General features: G+C 41.5%; 1 protein-coding gene across 7 annotated transcripts in view; it reads left to right on the plus strand.

Annotated features, from left to right (window-relative positions):
- Positions 1-13,383, plus strand: part of Pag1 (phosphoprotein membrane anchor with glycosphingolipid microdomains 1) — a 127,821-nt gene extending 114,438 nt beyond the window's left edge. For 5 of the 7 annotated variants that reach the window (XM_047554667.1, XM_047554682.1, XM_047554662.1 and 2 more), the window contains 3 exons: positions 2,025-2,626; positions 6,722-6,781; positions 10,439-13,383. In XM_047554667.1, coding sequence (XP_047410623.1) covers positions 2,025-2,626; positions 6,722-6,781; positions 10,439-10,795 — 1,019 coding nt within the window. In that variant the 3' untranslated portion in view covers positions 10,796-13,383. Of the gene's footprint in view, positions 1-2,024; positions 2,627-6,721; positions 6,782-7,596; positions 7,872-10,438 lie in introns of those variants that run through there. The other 2 variants (XR_007109004.1, XM_047554699.1) reach the window with 2 other exon arrangements.
- Positions 13,384-16,865: the final 3,482 nt, after the last annotated feature.

The following is a 16,865-nucleotide window of genomic DNA, read 5'->3' on the forward strand; positions in this document are numbered from 1 at the left end:
CTCTAAATAAAATACAAAAAAGGGCTGGGACTGTAGCTCAGGACTTAAGTACCCCTGAGTTCAATCCCCAGTACCAAAAACAAAAAAACCAGCCAGTTTCCCACACAGGCCTCATCACCTACAAAAGTACTAGGTCTCAAAACTGTAGGTCAGAAACTAGGGAACGTGTTCTTGCTCTCTTTCAGTATTACTATCAGCCTTAGCAAACAATCTCACTTGGGTGAACAGTATCTCATATCTACTAATTGTCTTCTGTGTGCCAGACATTGCTGAAAGATGGGTGTGTGCACCAACTCATCACCCTAACCCTGAAATATTACTCTTAATGATATGACTGTTAGTATTGCCTTGAAATGGGCACCGTTGCTACCCACCACTTAAAGGGAGGAAACTGTCTACATTCACACTCTAACAAATTACCACAAACTTAGTACCCCAAAGCAACATGGATTTATTTAACTAAGATGCAGTTCCTGAGGTCCTAATTCTGAGATGGATCTCACAGAGCTAACATCCAGATATCGGCTGTTGTATGGCTGTTCCTGGAGTCTCTGGGGAGACCCATTTCCTTGCCCTGCTCAGCCTCCTTAATTCGAGGCCTCCCTCCTTCACTTATAAGGACCTGTAATTCATTGGAGACTGGCTAGTCCAGGATTCTCTCCCATGTCAAGGTCAGCTGAATGGCCACATTCTTCATCTGTAATCTTAATTCCCCTCACAGTATAACATAACATATGCACAGTTAACAGGGATTAGGACATGGGCATCCTTGGGGAGCCATTCTTCCAACCAGCCTAAGGTCTTAGAGTCCTTTGCTGAGGACCTGTAGGAACCAGCACCTAGAATCATTGTGTATGCCCAGAACCATTCAACAATCATGTCCATTTGGTGCACTGGATTTGCTGACAAAGGTAGTGACTACATTTGTTTCAGACCTTACAATCTACAGTGCACTTGCACCTGAGGTAGGAGGTCATCCTGTTATCCCCATTTACTGATAAGGAATTTGAGGCATGGTCAGTATTGACACCCGAGTCTCAGACACAAGTGCCCATTCTCTGTCCTCCGTGACACGGACAACCAGGACCAAAGGGCAGGATGAGTATAGAACACAGGGGGCTGTTGTTAAGTTCAAAGGTCCAGGAATTCTGGATCATTTCCCACACACCCTCAAGGATACTATTTCTAATCTACCCCAAATGGCTGCACAGTCATTTAAGAACTCACTCCAGTGAATGCACTACAAGGACAGGACTCTGCTTCATGGGCGAATGTGTTTCCACCTTCTTGAATCATCCCTGGTATGTAGCAGGCACTTGGTAAAATGTTTGATGAAGGGGTAACTGGCTGGCTTCACACAGGAACGTTTCTGTGACAGTCGGAGAATTTCTCATTTGGAAGTCCTAATTTGAGATAGGGATGTTGGGATCAGGGAGTGAGATGCAAAAAGTTGCTTAAGGATGCATGGGGTTTACAGGCCCTTTGTGATATTGGCTGAAGGGTACATTTTTCCCCCATTGCTTCTGTTACATCTGCCAAAAGAAAGTGACCGGTGAAAGAAGATGGCTACCAACTACTCCCTCCCAATAGGTAGAAGCCAGGAGGGCCAGGGAGAGTGGCCACCACACGCTCCCTTCTTTGGTGACCAGCTTCCCAGTTTGTCTTCATTGATTGTCATTTTCATCCTCTGGTCTCATAGGACACTCTGCCTATAGGAGTCTCATCAGGAATAATATTAAGTAATGAAAGTAACAGGGAGCCAGATGGTAGCCAGGAGGATTTATTAAATGTTATACTGGGAAAGACATAATGGATGGATTCCATTTTAAGCTGTGATGGAGAATTAAGAATATAAGAATCCTTACAAGAATTTAAGACTATAAATTGACAACATGACATCCGTAATTTGCTGTGGGGTATCAAATAAAAAACAAGCACCTTGATCCAACCTAAGGCTGCACATCTGATTCACTGTAACGGTCATTTCTGGAATTGTCCTTCTTGTAATGCTTCTGCTCTCTCAGTTCTTTCAGAAGACAGTACCCTGACCTGCATGCAGCATTATGAGGAAGTTCAGACCTCGGCCTCTGATCTGCTGGACTCCCAGGACAGCACAGGGAAGCCTAAGTGTCATCAGAGTCGGGAGCTGCCCAGGATCCCCCCCGAGAGTGGGGTGGACACCATGCTCGCTGACAGGAGCGTGGATGGGGACCAGGGACCAGGCACAGAGGGGCCATACGAGGTGCTCAAGGACAGTTCTTCCCAGGAAAACATGGTGGAGGACTGCTTGTATGAAACCGTAAAGGAAATCAAGGAGTTGGCGGCTGCCGGACACCCAGACAGAGGCCAGGGTGGCAAGTCAAAGTCTGCTTCCACCTTGAAAGAGCTTTCGGGGCCCCAAACTGAGGGCAAAGCAGAGTTTGCTGAGTATGCCTCTGTGGACAGAAACAAAAAGTGTCGCCAGAGTGTTAACGTAGAGAGCATTCTTGGAAATGCATGTGATCCAGAAGAGGAAGCCCCACCACCTGTTCCAGTGAAACTCCTGGATGCGAATGAAAACCTTCAGGAGAAGGAGGAGAGAGAAGCAGAAGAGCGAGCCCCAGAGGGGAGCAGAGAGACCAATAAGGTGGGCTCCAGCTCTTTGTTTTGTGGGTCACCCTGGGGGTTTTCTTGCACATTGCCCTGGGAACTAGTTCCAAACACTTGGAAGTGCACTAACTGATGAAAACTATTTAAGCATCAGCAGTATTTGCTTTTTCCCACTCCAAATAATAAAATTCTGAAAACTCATATTTATAAAATATTTCTCTCCCAGCACCTTCCTTGGATATTTTCCAATTTTTGCATCATGTCTATTTAGGACCAAGTATTATTTTCTTCATCTTGAACACCAAGAACTAACTAGGCTAGACTCTCTACTGCACATTTTACCTCTTCTGCTTATTGCTGCCTTCAGTGGTATGTGACTTTGACCCTTTCAGGACCCCAGAAATCGAAGCATAGTGACATTTACAGAGAGAGCCAACTCACAGGTGCAACTGGTTCTATCTAGTTGTATATAGTTTCATGTAAGTCAAGAGATCTTATTTTGTGAGTTTCAAAGCAATAACTTACAGCTCCAAATTTGAGACCTCAGCAAAGCTCTGAAATGCCTTGGTATTCCACAGCCTTCCGTGGTATCCAACTTGACGTCTGGAACTTCACATTTCCAGTTGTCAAAATTTCCTTCGGGTTTAACTAGGCCTAGTCTGCTTTTCATGGGAAAAGAAAAAAGCAAAGTTCTTTTCTACTCAGGTGGGAAGGACAAGGAAGAGTTGGTCAGTTCATTATGGCCTTAAAACATTTCTGTAGTTCACGGTCAGAGGTGACCCCTGGCTGTGGTTGTATAGGTTACAAGAAGGAAGTCATTCTTAAAACTGTTCTCTGGGGCTGGAGTTGTAACTCAGTGGTAGAGCACTTGCCTAGCACATATGAGGCATTGGGGTTGATCCTCAGCACCACATAAAAATAAACAAATAAAGTAAAGGTACTATATCCATCTACAACTAAAAAAAAAAAATTTAAAACTATTCCCTGACTATGTTCCAACTTCTCATATTACCCATGAAATCAGCTGTGAGATCACCAATGAAAGCATTTACAAACATGTTCATAAAATGCAAAAATGCAGTAAAATTTTCTGTTCTCCATGTAACCAAAAATAATAAAACCAATGTAAATTTATGATGCCTAAACCAGTTAAAACTTTTCAAGTCCTTGGAAGATAGGAGAGACAGTTATCTAATAGCTACTAATAAGCAGTTCTCCTGATTTCACGTTAAAAACTGCAAATGTCTTTCTGGGAATCAAGTTATCTTTTTATGGTTTAATGAGTAATCCATCATCTCCCTTGTAAACCTAATTTTAAATGAATTGAGAATTTGAAGTGTTTAATACTTACTCATGTATTTGACAAAGATTTTAATGAGCACCTTATAAGTGCCACATGGCCTTCTAGGTGTTGGAACTACACCAATGAACAAAATATATAAGTGAACAATAATTTCTACCCCTATGGAACTTCATTTTAGTGGGAAGAGAGAAAGTTTAAAGTTTATAAGAAAAAATAGAATAAGGAAGGTTGGAGAAATGGGGATCGTAGTGTAGTTTTAGTGTCCACATAACCATGAAGGGGACCTTTGATCAGAGTAAAGAAAGTGAAGAGTGAGTTACGCAAGTTCTCTTTGGGACACTTATGCAAGTTGCTATTGTGGGGAGAGCAAATGAAGCAGAGCAGATTCCCAGCGTGAATCCCCTGAGGCTGGAGCGTGGTGGCTTGCAAAGAGAAAAGGAAGGGACGGATATGATTGACAAGGGAAGACAAAAATAAGATTCCTTGGGAGAAAGGTAACCGCTGGTGGTCCTGGTTGGCCTTGGCTCATAGTCTGAACAAAAGTCAGCAGAGTGGCACAACCCAACCCATGTTTTGAAGGATCCCCCTCACTGCAGTTTTGAGGTAGACCATAAAGGGCGGGAGATGTTAGGACCATGCCTGGCCAATGTGTGAACCATAGAAGAGATGGCAGAGGCAGCAGAAATGAGAGAAGCTAAGCTAGAACCAAGAGACTTGCCAATGGACAAAGTGTCGTGAGAGGGAAAAGAGGCAGGGGCAAGTTCAGAGTTGGGCCTGAGCCTCTGGATGAGGAAATCGCCATGAACAGAGGTGGAGCGGGCTGCAGGCAGACGGGTGTGGAGTAGGCAAGTGGGCACTCAGTGGTGAATGTGTTTCTTTCGAGATACGGGTTGGACCTGGCGGAGGCACATCATGTAGTGTCCAGGGCTGGATCTGCACATTGGAGGTCCTTGGAAATGTGGTTTCTGAAGCCATGGGGTAGGATGAAGCCACAGAATGGATAAGTGTAAATGGGGCTCTACGGGGTCCAAGAGGAGAGAGCTGGAAAAGGAACCAGCAGAGGGGACCCTGGTTAGTTAAGTGCCGGGCACTAGAAGGCAGTTAAAGAATGTGTCCAGGGAAGGAGGAGCGACAACGGTGGCACATGCTGCACATGGGTCAGGAAGAGGAGTGGCCTTAATGACATGGCGGGAAGAGCATGGCAAGTTCACCTGTGGTAACTGGGAGGACAGAAAATAGGTGGAGGCAGGGTCTGGTTGGGGGGTGTAGGGGAGTTCACAGGAATTTCTTCTGCTGCCTTTGGTTTTCTTAGTGACTTAGGAAGCAGAGTCATCAGCTCCCGGTGAGGCTGGGTGAAGAGGTGTTGGAGGTTTGAGGGGAGAAGAGAAGGTGCATATTGGACGGATGGGCCGGCAGGGACTGGATGTACTAGGGACGAGTCCCACAAAACAGAGCAGCATTGTAGGTTCTCTCACTCAAGGGTCCAGTTCAGCATTGACCAGGGAGGGAGCAGGGGTGACTGTGATGGTTGACTCTGGAGTTGAAGCTTGGTAAAGTAGGAAAGAGGGGCCATCAAGAAGGGAGGACATTGGAAAGATGGTTGGATCACAACAGTGTTAAAAGACTAGGAATTTGGTTATAGAAGGAGAGAAACCGGACAGTGAGCGTTGTTCTGAAGAGAGTGGCTGGGAACAGGGCTGGTAGAGGGAGGGGCTGTGGGTCAGGGTGTGCAAAGGTCTGAGAGTAGGCGGGGTGCTCAGGTGGAGCACAAGGTCATGTGCCAGGTTTGAGAGGATCATCATTTGTTGAAATTGTCATCGTCTAGGGATGCTGGGTTCATTGTCTCTATTCAGCAAAGAACTGAAGAACAAGACACAGAGATAGCAAGCAAGCATCAGGTTTATTCCGAAAGTGACAGACTTCTCCAGAAAGAAGGGGCCCCCAAGCTGGTAATCATTGGGGGAATTTTGGCCTGTTCTTTTTATGATCTCTGGAATTTCCTCCTTTCTTTATCTCCTCCCCTGTCCACACGCTCCTCACTGTTAGTGTTTGGTGCCCCCTCTGTCCATGTGTGTTTTAGTTTTTCAATCGGATCCCCCGCTTAGGAGCACTGTATGGAAGTGTGTGTCTGCGTGGGTCTCCTGCTTGTGTCCACAGGGGTCAACCAGGAAGTTGACCTCATCGGAAGACCCTCTCCATGCTCCTTTATTCTGACACTGTCCCCAAACTCCTCACTCGCCATCTTGCCCTGGCTGCCTAAGCCCTTCTACCTCTCAAAAATCAAATCTCAAAATCAATCACAGAATTTAAATTAGCAAACAGGAACCAGTCATTGAGAAATCAGGTGGGGGAAAGCCACAAGATGAGAGTTCATGTCTTCTTTGGGTTTGAAATTTCCAGAATTACTTAAGGATCTTTCTGATGATGCCATCAAGCCATAGAAATATCAAATTCAGGCATTTAGATAAAGAGATACCTTTTATTACCAATCCTTCTTTAATGATCAATTCTTTAATGACAATTAGAACTTGAAGTAGAAGTCTAAGTGTTTATTTCTGGCTTATTTGTACTTACAGATCGTAATGTTAAGAGTTTTGCTGTTTGTAATACTACTAGTTATAAAAGAATATTATATAATAACTGTGTAAATGTTTGTTTCTCAGGTACTTCACAAAATTCCTTCATAGTTCCATAAAAATAATTTGACACAATTTCTTTGTGGCTCCATAGAAGTAATTGGAAGACATTTTAATAAATCCATGGAAACATATGTAAATGATGATGGGATTACTGACTTCAATCTACCTTTTTTTGGTTTGTCTTTGACAGAGATTTAGCTCATTGTCATACAAGTCTCGAGAAGAAGACCCGACTCTCACAGAAGAGGAGGTAAGCTGGGTTTCTTTTTTAAGTAACCAGAAAGCTTCTGTAATAATAGAGCTTCTCTCCTTGAATGCATGCACTGTAATGTTTCTCTTTGTCTGAAAGAGCTGAAATACTCTCTTACACCTATGTGTGGAGGTCAAGGTTGGGGATGGGCATTTATATGTTGGGGAGGGTGACTGGCAGGTGGTAGGCCAAGCAGAATAACAGGAAGAACAGATAGTCTAAGTAAAAAGACCTGAGGAGGAAAGGAGGGTCAGAAGAACAGGAGAAGGGAGGACGTAAGAACAGGATGAGAGGAATTTCAATAAGGGAGCTTCAGTTAAAAGCCAAGAAGAACACATCAGAAGGAAGTCAAGAGCAGGTTGGAGAATGTGATCCCACTTGGAAGATGGGGTCAGTGAAGATTTTGGATACCAGAGAGCAGGAAGTTTTAGAAAGTTCCATTCCAGACTGGAACAAGGGTCAAACGTAGCAGCCAACTAGAACAAATTGTGTATTTCCAAACACTGCTCTGAAAATTTGCTAGACTTTTAGTGAAGCCTTACAATTATAAAAACCAGTATGTGAGGTACATATCAAGCAAGGCTCAGACAGAGCTAAACTTCTTCATGGATCAGCTGCCTGCAGCTTCTAGCTGAAACTTCCAGCATAGTAAATTTGCACATGTACAAGACTGAAGTATGTGTGCAAGTATGTGTCTATATAGGACTCTGAGTGAAGTATCAGTGTGAAGATAGACTCCCACATTGAAAGTTCAAGGAGCAGAAGTGCTTTCCTTAGGCAATCTTGCCTAATCCCCTGCATGTCTCTTCCCCCAGGAACGGACCTGCCATCTGTCCACCTGCTTGCACAAGCCAAAAGCCTGGGGGTCATCCTTGATGCCTCCTTTCCCTGGTGCAGTCAACTGCCAGGTTCCTTCAAGTATACCTCCAAATGGTTTCATAGACACACCCCATCTGTTGGGCTCTTCACGAGACCACCGCAGTTCCCTCCCAGGTCCCTTGGCAACTCCTTTGCCTCCCTCTGGTCTGTTTTTTTCAGCCAGAGAGACACAATCGGGAAAAGAAAGCAAAATATAAAGAAGAACTGGAAGCTTGCCCTTGAAAATAAATCCATTCTATGTAAAATTTTAAAAGTACTTTACTCCTTCTGAGGTTTATGAAAATAGCACCTAGTTATATTGATGAATTTTTAACATAAAGAACTGTGACTCACAAAAATCATTTGAGGAAGATTTGGAAAAACCAAATGTAGAAGTTATTTATTTTTGTATGCCTTTAGTGATAACCTAGAGTGAAACTGAGGTGTGTTCTTTGAGTCCCCTGGTCCCAGTTTAAGAGTGAGGAAGAGAGACAATTATAAACTGATAAGAAATGGGAAAAAGGGAAAGAGTGACTCATGTAATCCATAAGACTGTAATAGTGTATTGAGTAATAGAGATTAAAGGTTTTAAAGAGAAAAATCGAAAAGTGAAGTTGCAAGGGGGCTTGAAGAGAAACATATATATAAACTAGAAATAATAGTCATAGAAGACAAATATTCGAAAGGAATAATCGAAGGTTTGACAAGCTTTTATACAAATTGGAATGTCCAGTGACACCCAGTATAGGATAGGTTGATTCCCAGAGCCAATGTTAAGTTGCAAGTTCATGGAAGAGCCTGAAATTTTAAAAACAAAAGCCAAACCACACTATTATGTATAACTATATGGCACAAATAAAAACATATTTTCTAGGGTTGGGGTTACAGCTCAGTGGTAGAGCGCTTGCCTAGTACATATGAGCCCTGGGTTCAATCCTCAGCACCACATAAAAATAAAATAAGAAAAGCATTGTGTTCATCTACAACTAAAAATATTTTTTAAAACATATTTTTTTTAAAAAAAAGAATAGAAGACCCAAGAACTCTTACAAAGAGAGGAAAATGTTAATGTCAGGGACCTTGGAGTGGGGAGTTGACATGGCAGGGAGAGTCACCTGTCATTGTCACCATCCAGGTAAAAGTGAAAGATAATCCCTTTGTCCCTGTTGTTCATGGTTTACCCATTTATAATCCATTCCCATTTTTGACTTCCGGACCACTTTTAGATTATAAATCCCATATATGTACCTCACTATGAAAATTGGTGAGTTTTTAAAATTCTTCCCAAATTGAAAGAAATTAGAATTCTTCTGTTTGAGGGCAATTTTCCCATTAATACCTTAAGGTGAAGGCTGGGGGTGCCACTCATTGGTAGAGCACTTGCCTCGCATGTGCAGGGCCCTGGGTTGGATCCCCAGCACCACAAAAACAAAAACCTCTAAGGTAGGACTCTTCATGTAATATTAATTAAACAGTCAGATGGGCACGGCAAGAGTCTTCCAAAGATGATTTCTCTGTCAGGGCCTCACAAAACAGAGCCACCAGCCGGTAGTAAAAAGTTCTGATGCAGATGACCAGCTAGCAGGCGGTGGGGCCATCTTCAGAAGCTTCTGCAGCCAGCTGGAAAGCTCGCCCACAGTCTGCAAGATGTGGGAGAACAGGAACAGGGCCCTGGGCGCTCAGGAAGCCAAGCATCTGTCAGGAAACATGTTTATTTATTTCCAGAGCATTTGAATGAATTAATCACTGTGGTAAAAATAAATACAGGTAAATGAAGAATATGTTTTATTGGACGATTTCTAACAAAAATTTGAGGAGTAGTACTCCCCAAATATCTGTGCATCAGTACATGTAGTCTCTCGTTACTGAAGAATTAAATCTCTCTTGATGTTACAGGTTGTAGGAAATGTATTAGCGCTGCCAAGGTGTGCTTGGAAAGGACCCCTCTGACTAGAGGAAAGAGAATCCCAAAATGGTCCCCAAATTTCATTTCTGACTGCAGAAAAGAATGAATTTTTCCCACTAAAGAAAACTAAGCCTGCTCTGTAAATGTCTTTAACCAGTAATGTGCAGCCAGGTCAGAGCAGGGTGGAGAACTGTACGCTTAAGGTGCACATGTACCAGAGCCCAGCAGCCACTCCCACTGTCTGGAAGCAGGAAGCCTGGAACAGTCTCCTTCAGTGGTTCTCACACTAGGGGCATCAAATGGCAAGCCCCACCCTGGAGTCTCTGAATCAAAGGCTCCGAGGTTCAGCCTGAGAATTTACCCTCCTAAAAAATTCCAACAGGCTACTGCTGTTGGTTGGAAGCCACATTTGGAGAATTGCTAGTTTTCTACCCTTTTGTGGTAAAGCTGTGGAACCTTTTTGAGCATAATATCATCCTGATATCAAAATCAAATAAATATGGAGGGTGTGTGCCAGGTCCTGGGGCTTCCTGAGCTCCCGCTTCTCCTGGTGCCCACAGTCCCCTCAGCAGACCCAAGGAACTCAGTTTGCACAGAATCAAGCAAATACGATTGATATATTTACAAAGTTTGAAGATAACGTCTATCATTATTCTCTGGTAACATACACTAGAATTAGTACAGATAAGTAAAACAAATCTTAAAGGCACACAAGACACACACACACACACACACACACACACACACGCACACATGCCTACATACACGCACACATGCCCACACACACGCCCTCTCAGATACCCATGAGTGCTAAGTATATAGCTTGTGCCAGGAAAGGGAGGAGGAAGTCACAGCTTGAAGCTTGTTTATTCAGTTCTCCCTCTGTTTCCTAGATCTCAGCCATGTACTCATCAGTGAATAAACCCGGACAGTCGCTGCATAAATCGGGACAGTTGTTTAAAGCACCAGAATCCACCTCCATTCAAGATGCCCCTCAGAGATCACCCTCTTCCTGTAATGACCTCTATGCCACCGTTAAAGACTTTGAGAAAACTCCGAACAACACGCTTCCACCAGCAGGGAGACCCAGTGAGGAGCCAGAGCCCGATTATGAAGCAATACAGACTCTAAACAGAGAGGAAGAAAAGGCTCCCCTGGAGATAAATGGCCACCCTGGTCTCGTTCCCAAGGAGAATGACTATGAGAGCATTGGGGACCTGCAGCAATGCAGAGATGTCACCAGACTCTAGCAACCCAGAAGACAACTCCAAAGAGCCTGTGGTCAGTATTTTGGGACAGTTCTGTGGGGATAAGAAGTGACATCAATCTCTACTTTATATGCTGCTTTAGTAAACTGAAGACCATTGGACATGCCGCACCGACCATTTTCCCGGTTTCTGGAACTGTGATGTTCAGGCCTGGCTGCCCCTGAGTGTGCACCTGCCTGCCCTAGAAGACACACCCCAGCACCCACACAAAACTCTCTAACCCTCCACAAAAGATCCCAGCTGTCCTGTGGGGGTTTATCCCACTAGTGAGGACAGCCACGCTGTAAGGAAGAACTACACTCAGCAAGAACCACACTTCCACCCGCCTGAAATACTGCCATTTGGAAGAACAAGGTTTTTCTTCCTGTCTCTTCCCCTTTTCTCTGTCTGCTACCATCTTTAAAATATATGGCATGTTCCCCTATAGAATCTTCTGATTTCTATGACTCAGTCCAAGGAAATTCTCCTACAGGGCTTGGCAAAGGTTTTCAAGATAGGCAAGTTAGGATGGGGAGCAACTGGTTGCTGGTCCCCACCCAGCTCACCCTTCCTCTTCCCAGAGCTACAGTTTTGGTCTCTGGGAATCCAAACTATGCATAGGTTTGGGGCAGGAGGTCCCTTGAGTCCCTTCCTTCTTATTTTGGCACTGTGCATCAGCAGCGTTTCCCTAAAGTACTTGAAGTCAGTTTTAGATGCTTTGTTTTATTTTTCTAATCGAAACCTTGGGAACTCATTAGAGCCTTTTCAGTATTTTCAGTGAATACCGTGGTACGTCTGTACTCCTTAATCCCAGAGCTCGTTCCTTCCAAACAGAGAGCCTTAATCTTTATGTTGGAACACAGACCACACGTGTGGATGGCAGTGAGGCGTCCATCCTGGAAGGGCTGTGGACATGGGTATTTCCAGTGATCTCCGCTGCCAGCACCAACAGTGTGGACTTGCATAAGTTGTCTGCACCCTAAGGTAATCTAAGACTAAAATGTAAACATTTATTTTTATTATATAAATTTATAAGATGTTTTATGTTTAATGCCTAATTTCTAGAAAGTGCCGAAAAATGTATATTAACTATTTTGGTTTTATGTACAATGATTTATACTCTCATTTTGGAATGACACCACAAAGCACATAAGCTAGATAATTACAAGTAGTTGTTATTCTTTTTTTATAACAAATGTTTAAAAATTTGAAGGTTTTTAAAGACTCAGCTTTTCAAATGGTACTTGGAACTCCTCATCAATAACCTAGATCAGTCATGATAGGAATAAATAATCCTTTTTAGTGGCTGTAGAGGGCAATACTGAAATATTTGAAATGGTAAAAAGGGACAGAAGAATAAAATAGGACAAGGAATTGTGAACTTCCTGAAAGTATCACACTTTTATTAAAGTTTCATAGCATTTTTAAGAAAACAGTGATGAATTCTACAGTCCAGTACTTGCCACTGCAAATTGCCTATTAAAATTTTTTCCTTCATTTTACAAAAATCAGTGGCTGTAGTAGCTCAGATTAAGAGGCCATCCCAGTTTGAATTTAATCATCTCTTTAGTCTTATGTGGCCAACATTGGAAAATGTGTTCACTGGTCATTTGAAGTATCTCAAGTGTAGGCTATGGAAGGGGAGGTCATTATCCTATGCCACCGTGACATCTGTGATTTTAGACACTTAATAATCTTTCTTTTCCCTCCTTATGAAGAATGCAATTGGCAAGATGAAGCATCTTGAAAATTGTCAAGACCCGCTCGCTGGTCTCTATTTGTAGATTGGTCTTGTGACTGCTCTGTATCACACTTTTGAAATTGTAAAGTGAACTCTGTCAGGGAGCACAGGTTGGTTGCCATTCCTCGTCAGTCCACTAAGTCTCTCCCATGAAGAAGTCATGTGCATGAACACAGTTATTGCTGATTCGAAAACAGCGGTGGAATAACCTTGAATCTCTTGAGAGAAGTTTATCAGGAAAGTTCAAGGCACTTCCCCTCTGAATTCAGATCTTTCGTAAACCCTGCTTTGCCTGCTGATTTTCACTGCTTTGTATTAACGAGTTTGACCCAGCAATCTCAGGTCACGGGTTCTCCTAGTGAATGGGAACAGCTGCCACCTGCACACAGTGTGCTGCTGCACCCTCCTCTCTAGGCACCTTCCAGAGAAGGTCAAACATTCATTGCATTTCCTACTATCTTACTTATAGCCAGGGAAATAGGTCTGATCTCTAAAGTGTAGAATACTCTTTTAGAGACAAGTTCTTTATAAATAATCATGTCATCTTAAAATTTCATTATCAGAATTTCCTCCAGAAGTTTTCAAATATAGGTTATGCAATATAGTCATAAAATATGCACTGAAAAAACTCTCTTAATTTGAGAACAAGTGGTGAGAATATGTTGTGATAGAAAATATTTTAAGTGTACTTTAAAAAGAACTCTAAGGCCCTCCTGCAAAAATTCTAGAAGAATATATGATAGCACAGTCCATCAGGATGGGGGAGGGAGATAAAGAGTGAACCCTAGGAAGACAGCTCAGCTCTTCGGGGCATTGGGTGTTTTATTAAAGTGTATTTATTGATGTATCATCTTTGTTTTGACTTTATTGTGGTTTTTCATAAATTTCATCTCTTTTACTTTGTTCAAAATCTATACTCCAGTCTTGGAGTTAGAAACCTGTGACTTTTTTTAAAAAGTTTGATCTTGATCTAAATGCTACAGAGTTTAAATGTATGAAAGGTGATTATCAAGAACAATTCACTGTATGTTCATAATTCACCCCTGACATCTATAGTAAGCATCTAGTTATAACCTAGGTTATGTGAAATTATATAAAAAGATAGTAAAATGTATGAAAATGTTTGTGCTATAAATCTGAATTATAAATCTGCCTTGGTTGGAAGATCTTTGTTCAGATATTTTAAAAGTTTAGAAGCATTTTTGTGCTTCTTTTAGTATTTCCCAAATATAGTTAGCAGAAAGTCAGTGTGTTTTATGTGAAATGTTTAAGAAGTTCTAGAAGAAAGTAATTTTTGCAGATATATTAGCCACATGTATTTTTTTCTTGTCCTGATCTAAATTACATCATTAAGTCTTTTAAAGCTTTTAAAGATACCAATATTCTTTGTGGGGAAAAGGTTAATCACTGGTTTATCTGCCATCAAAAATTCCAGAGTTAATTCTAATTGAGTTCTAAATTAACAATAGGTAGTCAACACAAAGTATTAAAATTTAATCTCAGTATGTCACTGTATCTATTTCTCTTATTCAATTTTCAAATTAGAGCACTTACCTTAACCAGTAATAAACTACACACACACACACACACACACACACACACACACACACACACGCACACACACGTATGTATGTATGGTTGCTCTGCACAACTCTGGTGCTTAATAATTAGGATACGTTCTATAAGTATTTATCATATGAGTAAGATGAACTTGTCATAAAAGCAGGATTAGAAGAAACAGTCCACCAAAAGTTTGCATTTGGTAATTAAGAGAAAACTAGAGTGATCTTCATTTAATTTAATTTTTTTAATGAATACATTTTAGATTTTAAATTATGTCTCTACTTCTCTTGGCTGAAAAACAGTAGTATTTTAAGGTTTTGTTTTACGTGTGACTTATTACATGTTCTCTCTGAGAGGAGGAAATGTACATAGGTATACTTCTCAGATAAGTGTGTGAGAAGAGATTTGGTCAAAAGCAACAAGTGAGTGACCCCAACCCAGGATGGAGCCCAGGCCATGTGAGCCCCAGGTCTCAGTACCCAACTGGTTACCTGGTGGTGGCAATCTGTTTCATTCCCTTTTAAAACCCAGAGGTTTTCCAGCAGAATCAACAGGCAGCGATGTGATATGATATGCAAAACAGCCCGGAGAGGACACCATGGCTAAGATTACAAAGCTCCAACTCAAGACTGAGTTAGGACTGTGGAAATGAGTGACATTTTTTTCAACATTCTTGTAATAGTTAATACAAGTTCATGTACTCCTGCGATGCTGTTCTAAAAGTGTCGATTTCAGGTACCCAGCCAAGCTTTGTCTGCTGGAAGCACAGTAGGTACTGATGATTATTTCCTGGAAATCTTGACAGGCTTATTGTACTGTGTCGTTGGGAAAAGTTAAAGTGTAATGTTTGGTGTTGATAAGTGACTGATGTGAAAATAGGAACATGTGTCTATAATATCAAATACGGTTTATTTACAGTGGAATCTGACTTCCTTATCTTGTAGTGGTATTTCCATGCTCTATGGAAATTTTAAATTCATTATTCCTGGCAGTGACATCAGACAAATTGAACACACCGAGACTGAAAGTGTTCGACTTAAGAGATCAGTCCAAAAGCCCAGATGAGTTACAACTTTTATCTGGAATTTCCAAATGAAATTTTAAAATCATGGTCCAGAAGAGAACAAACATATGTAGTGGTGTTGTTTTTATCCTGTTGCTCATTTTTAAGTCTTGTTCACATCTAGTTTCTCATATTTGTGAAATATTTCATTTATTTTCAAGTTAATGAAAAATAGTAGTTCAAATTCCTCAGAACGTTAGCCTTCGAAATGAGAAAAATGTTTTTACTTAAAGACTGTTTTTTTAAAAATTATCCAATTTGGTGTTCATTTATCTTAAAGCAGGTTTTTATTTGCTTGCCACTTACATACAATGGATAATTTTCAAAAAAGTATTGTGCTATGGTTGTTTTGTATCACTTATATAATGTATTATAAAGATGAGTGATTGTCTTTCCTCAGATTTCTGTATATTAAATTGTCAACAGTAAAATGTTTTAGTGTTACTTTTTAGATACTTGTGTTATATTAACATGTCTCATGTTTTCTGGGGGGAATTGAAATGTAGCCCCCAAAAATCTGTTTTAAATAAGAATTAGCATTTCATTGTTTGTGTATTTTTTTCCTCATAAAAATGGTTACCCCAAAAGTGACATACTGTCTAAAGGGAGGTCCTGATCAGTGTGAAAGTACTCCCCCTTACTCAAAAACAGCAAAATATAATTTGGGGCACTTAGCAGCAGTTTCACTCATTGTCTCGAAAGGTCTATGTAATGGTCAAATTGTCCAATTCATAAAACAGTGGGGAAGTTGCTTTTAATACTTAAGTGAATTATTAAACCATAGTTTTAAGTGCAAAATCCTACTAGATGTTGAGTCTCCCTGACTCTAGTCCTTTGAAGAAGGGAGTCTAAAGAATGGGGTCATGAAGTTAATATTTCTTCCTGCCTTTTTTTGGCTTGTCTTACACAGATTCTGTCACCGTCCCTTTGTGTAGCACCACACCTGGGTCTCTTCCCCACCCAGTCCCTATCTGTCTGCTATTTAAAGGACATCCTCTAACATCTTTTCTAGTACAAATCACGGTCCCTTGTTACCACAGACCCTGCTAGCCAACCCAAAACCGTTCTCCATAACTGCTAGGTGACCAGACAACTCTGCCCAAGTCATATTTCCCTGCTTCACAGGCTATCAAGATAAGACCAGAGGTCAACCTGGGGAAGCAGGTGTTGGTGTTCTTTATCACAAGTTTTGCCAAACCATGTATGCTCCTGCCCATCTCTTTCATGAGCATAATTGACACTAAGGGGAGATGGAAAGGAACTTTTTAAAATGGTGAGGAAGAATCAGACTCACAAGTTCAGAAATATTAGCACCATGCTGTCACCAAATAACAAGTAAGCTTGCTTTCCCCCACAATGTTCCAAGACTGGTCCATGTCCCCATGTGTCCCAAGGAAGGAAGCCTCACTGAGCATCCTGTTAAAGGTAACCCTCGTACCGCTGCAGAATAATTGTTGCTAGAAAAGTAGGAGAAAGATGATTATTCTGAGAGGAAAAGATCCTCATAAGAATTAATCACTTTTAAAATAAACTGAATGTAAAATGTCTTAGCCATCCAACTCTCACACACTCTTCCCTGGAAAGTGGTGCTTGTGGGCTGTGTTAGTTATAACTAGTTTTTTCTACTCTCCCAGGTCTCAAGAAAACTGACAGTGTTCAAGCATCTAAATAAAAAGTTCCCAGATATTGAGAATAACTGAACCATT

The sequence above is a fragment of the Sciurus carolinensis genome, chromosome 1, assembly GCF_902686445.1.
Source record: "Sciurus carolinensis chromosome 1, mSciCar1.2, whole genome shotgun sequence".
NCBI lineage: Eukaryota > Metazoa > Chordata > Mammalia > Rodentia > Sciuridae > Sciurus > Sciurus carolinensis.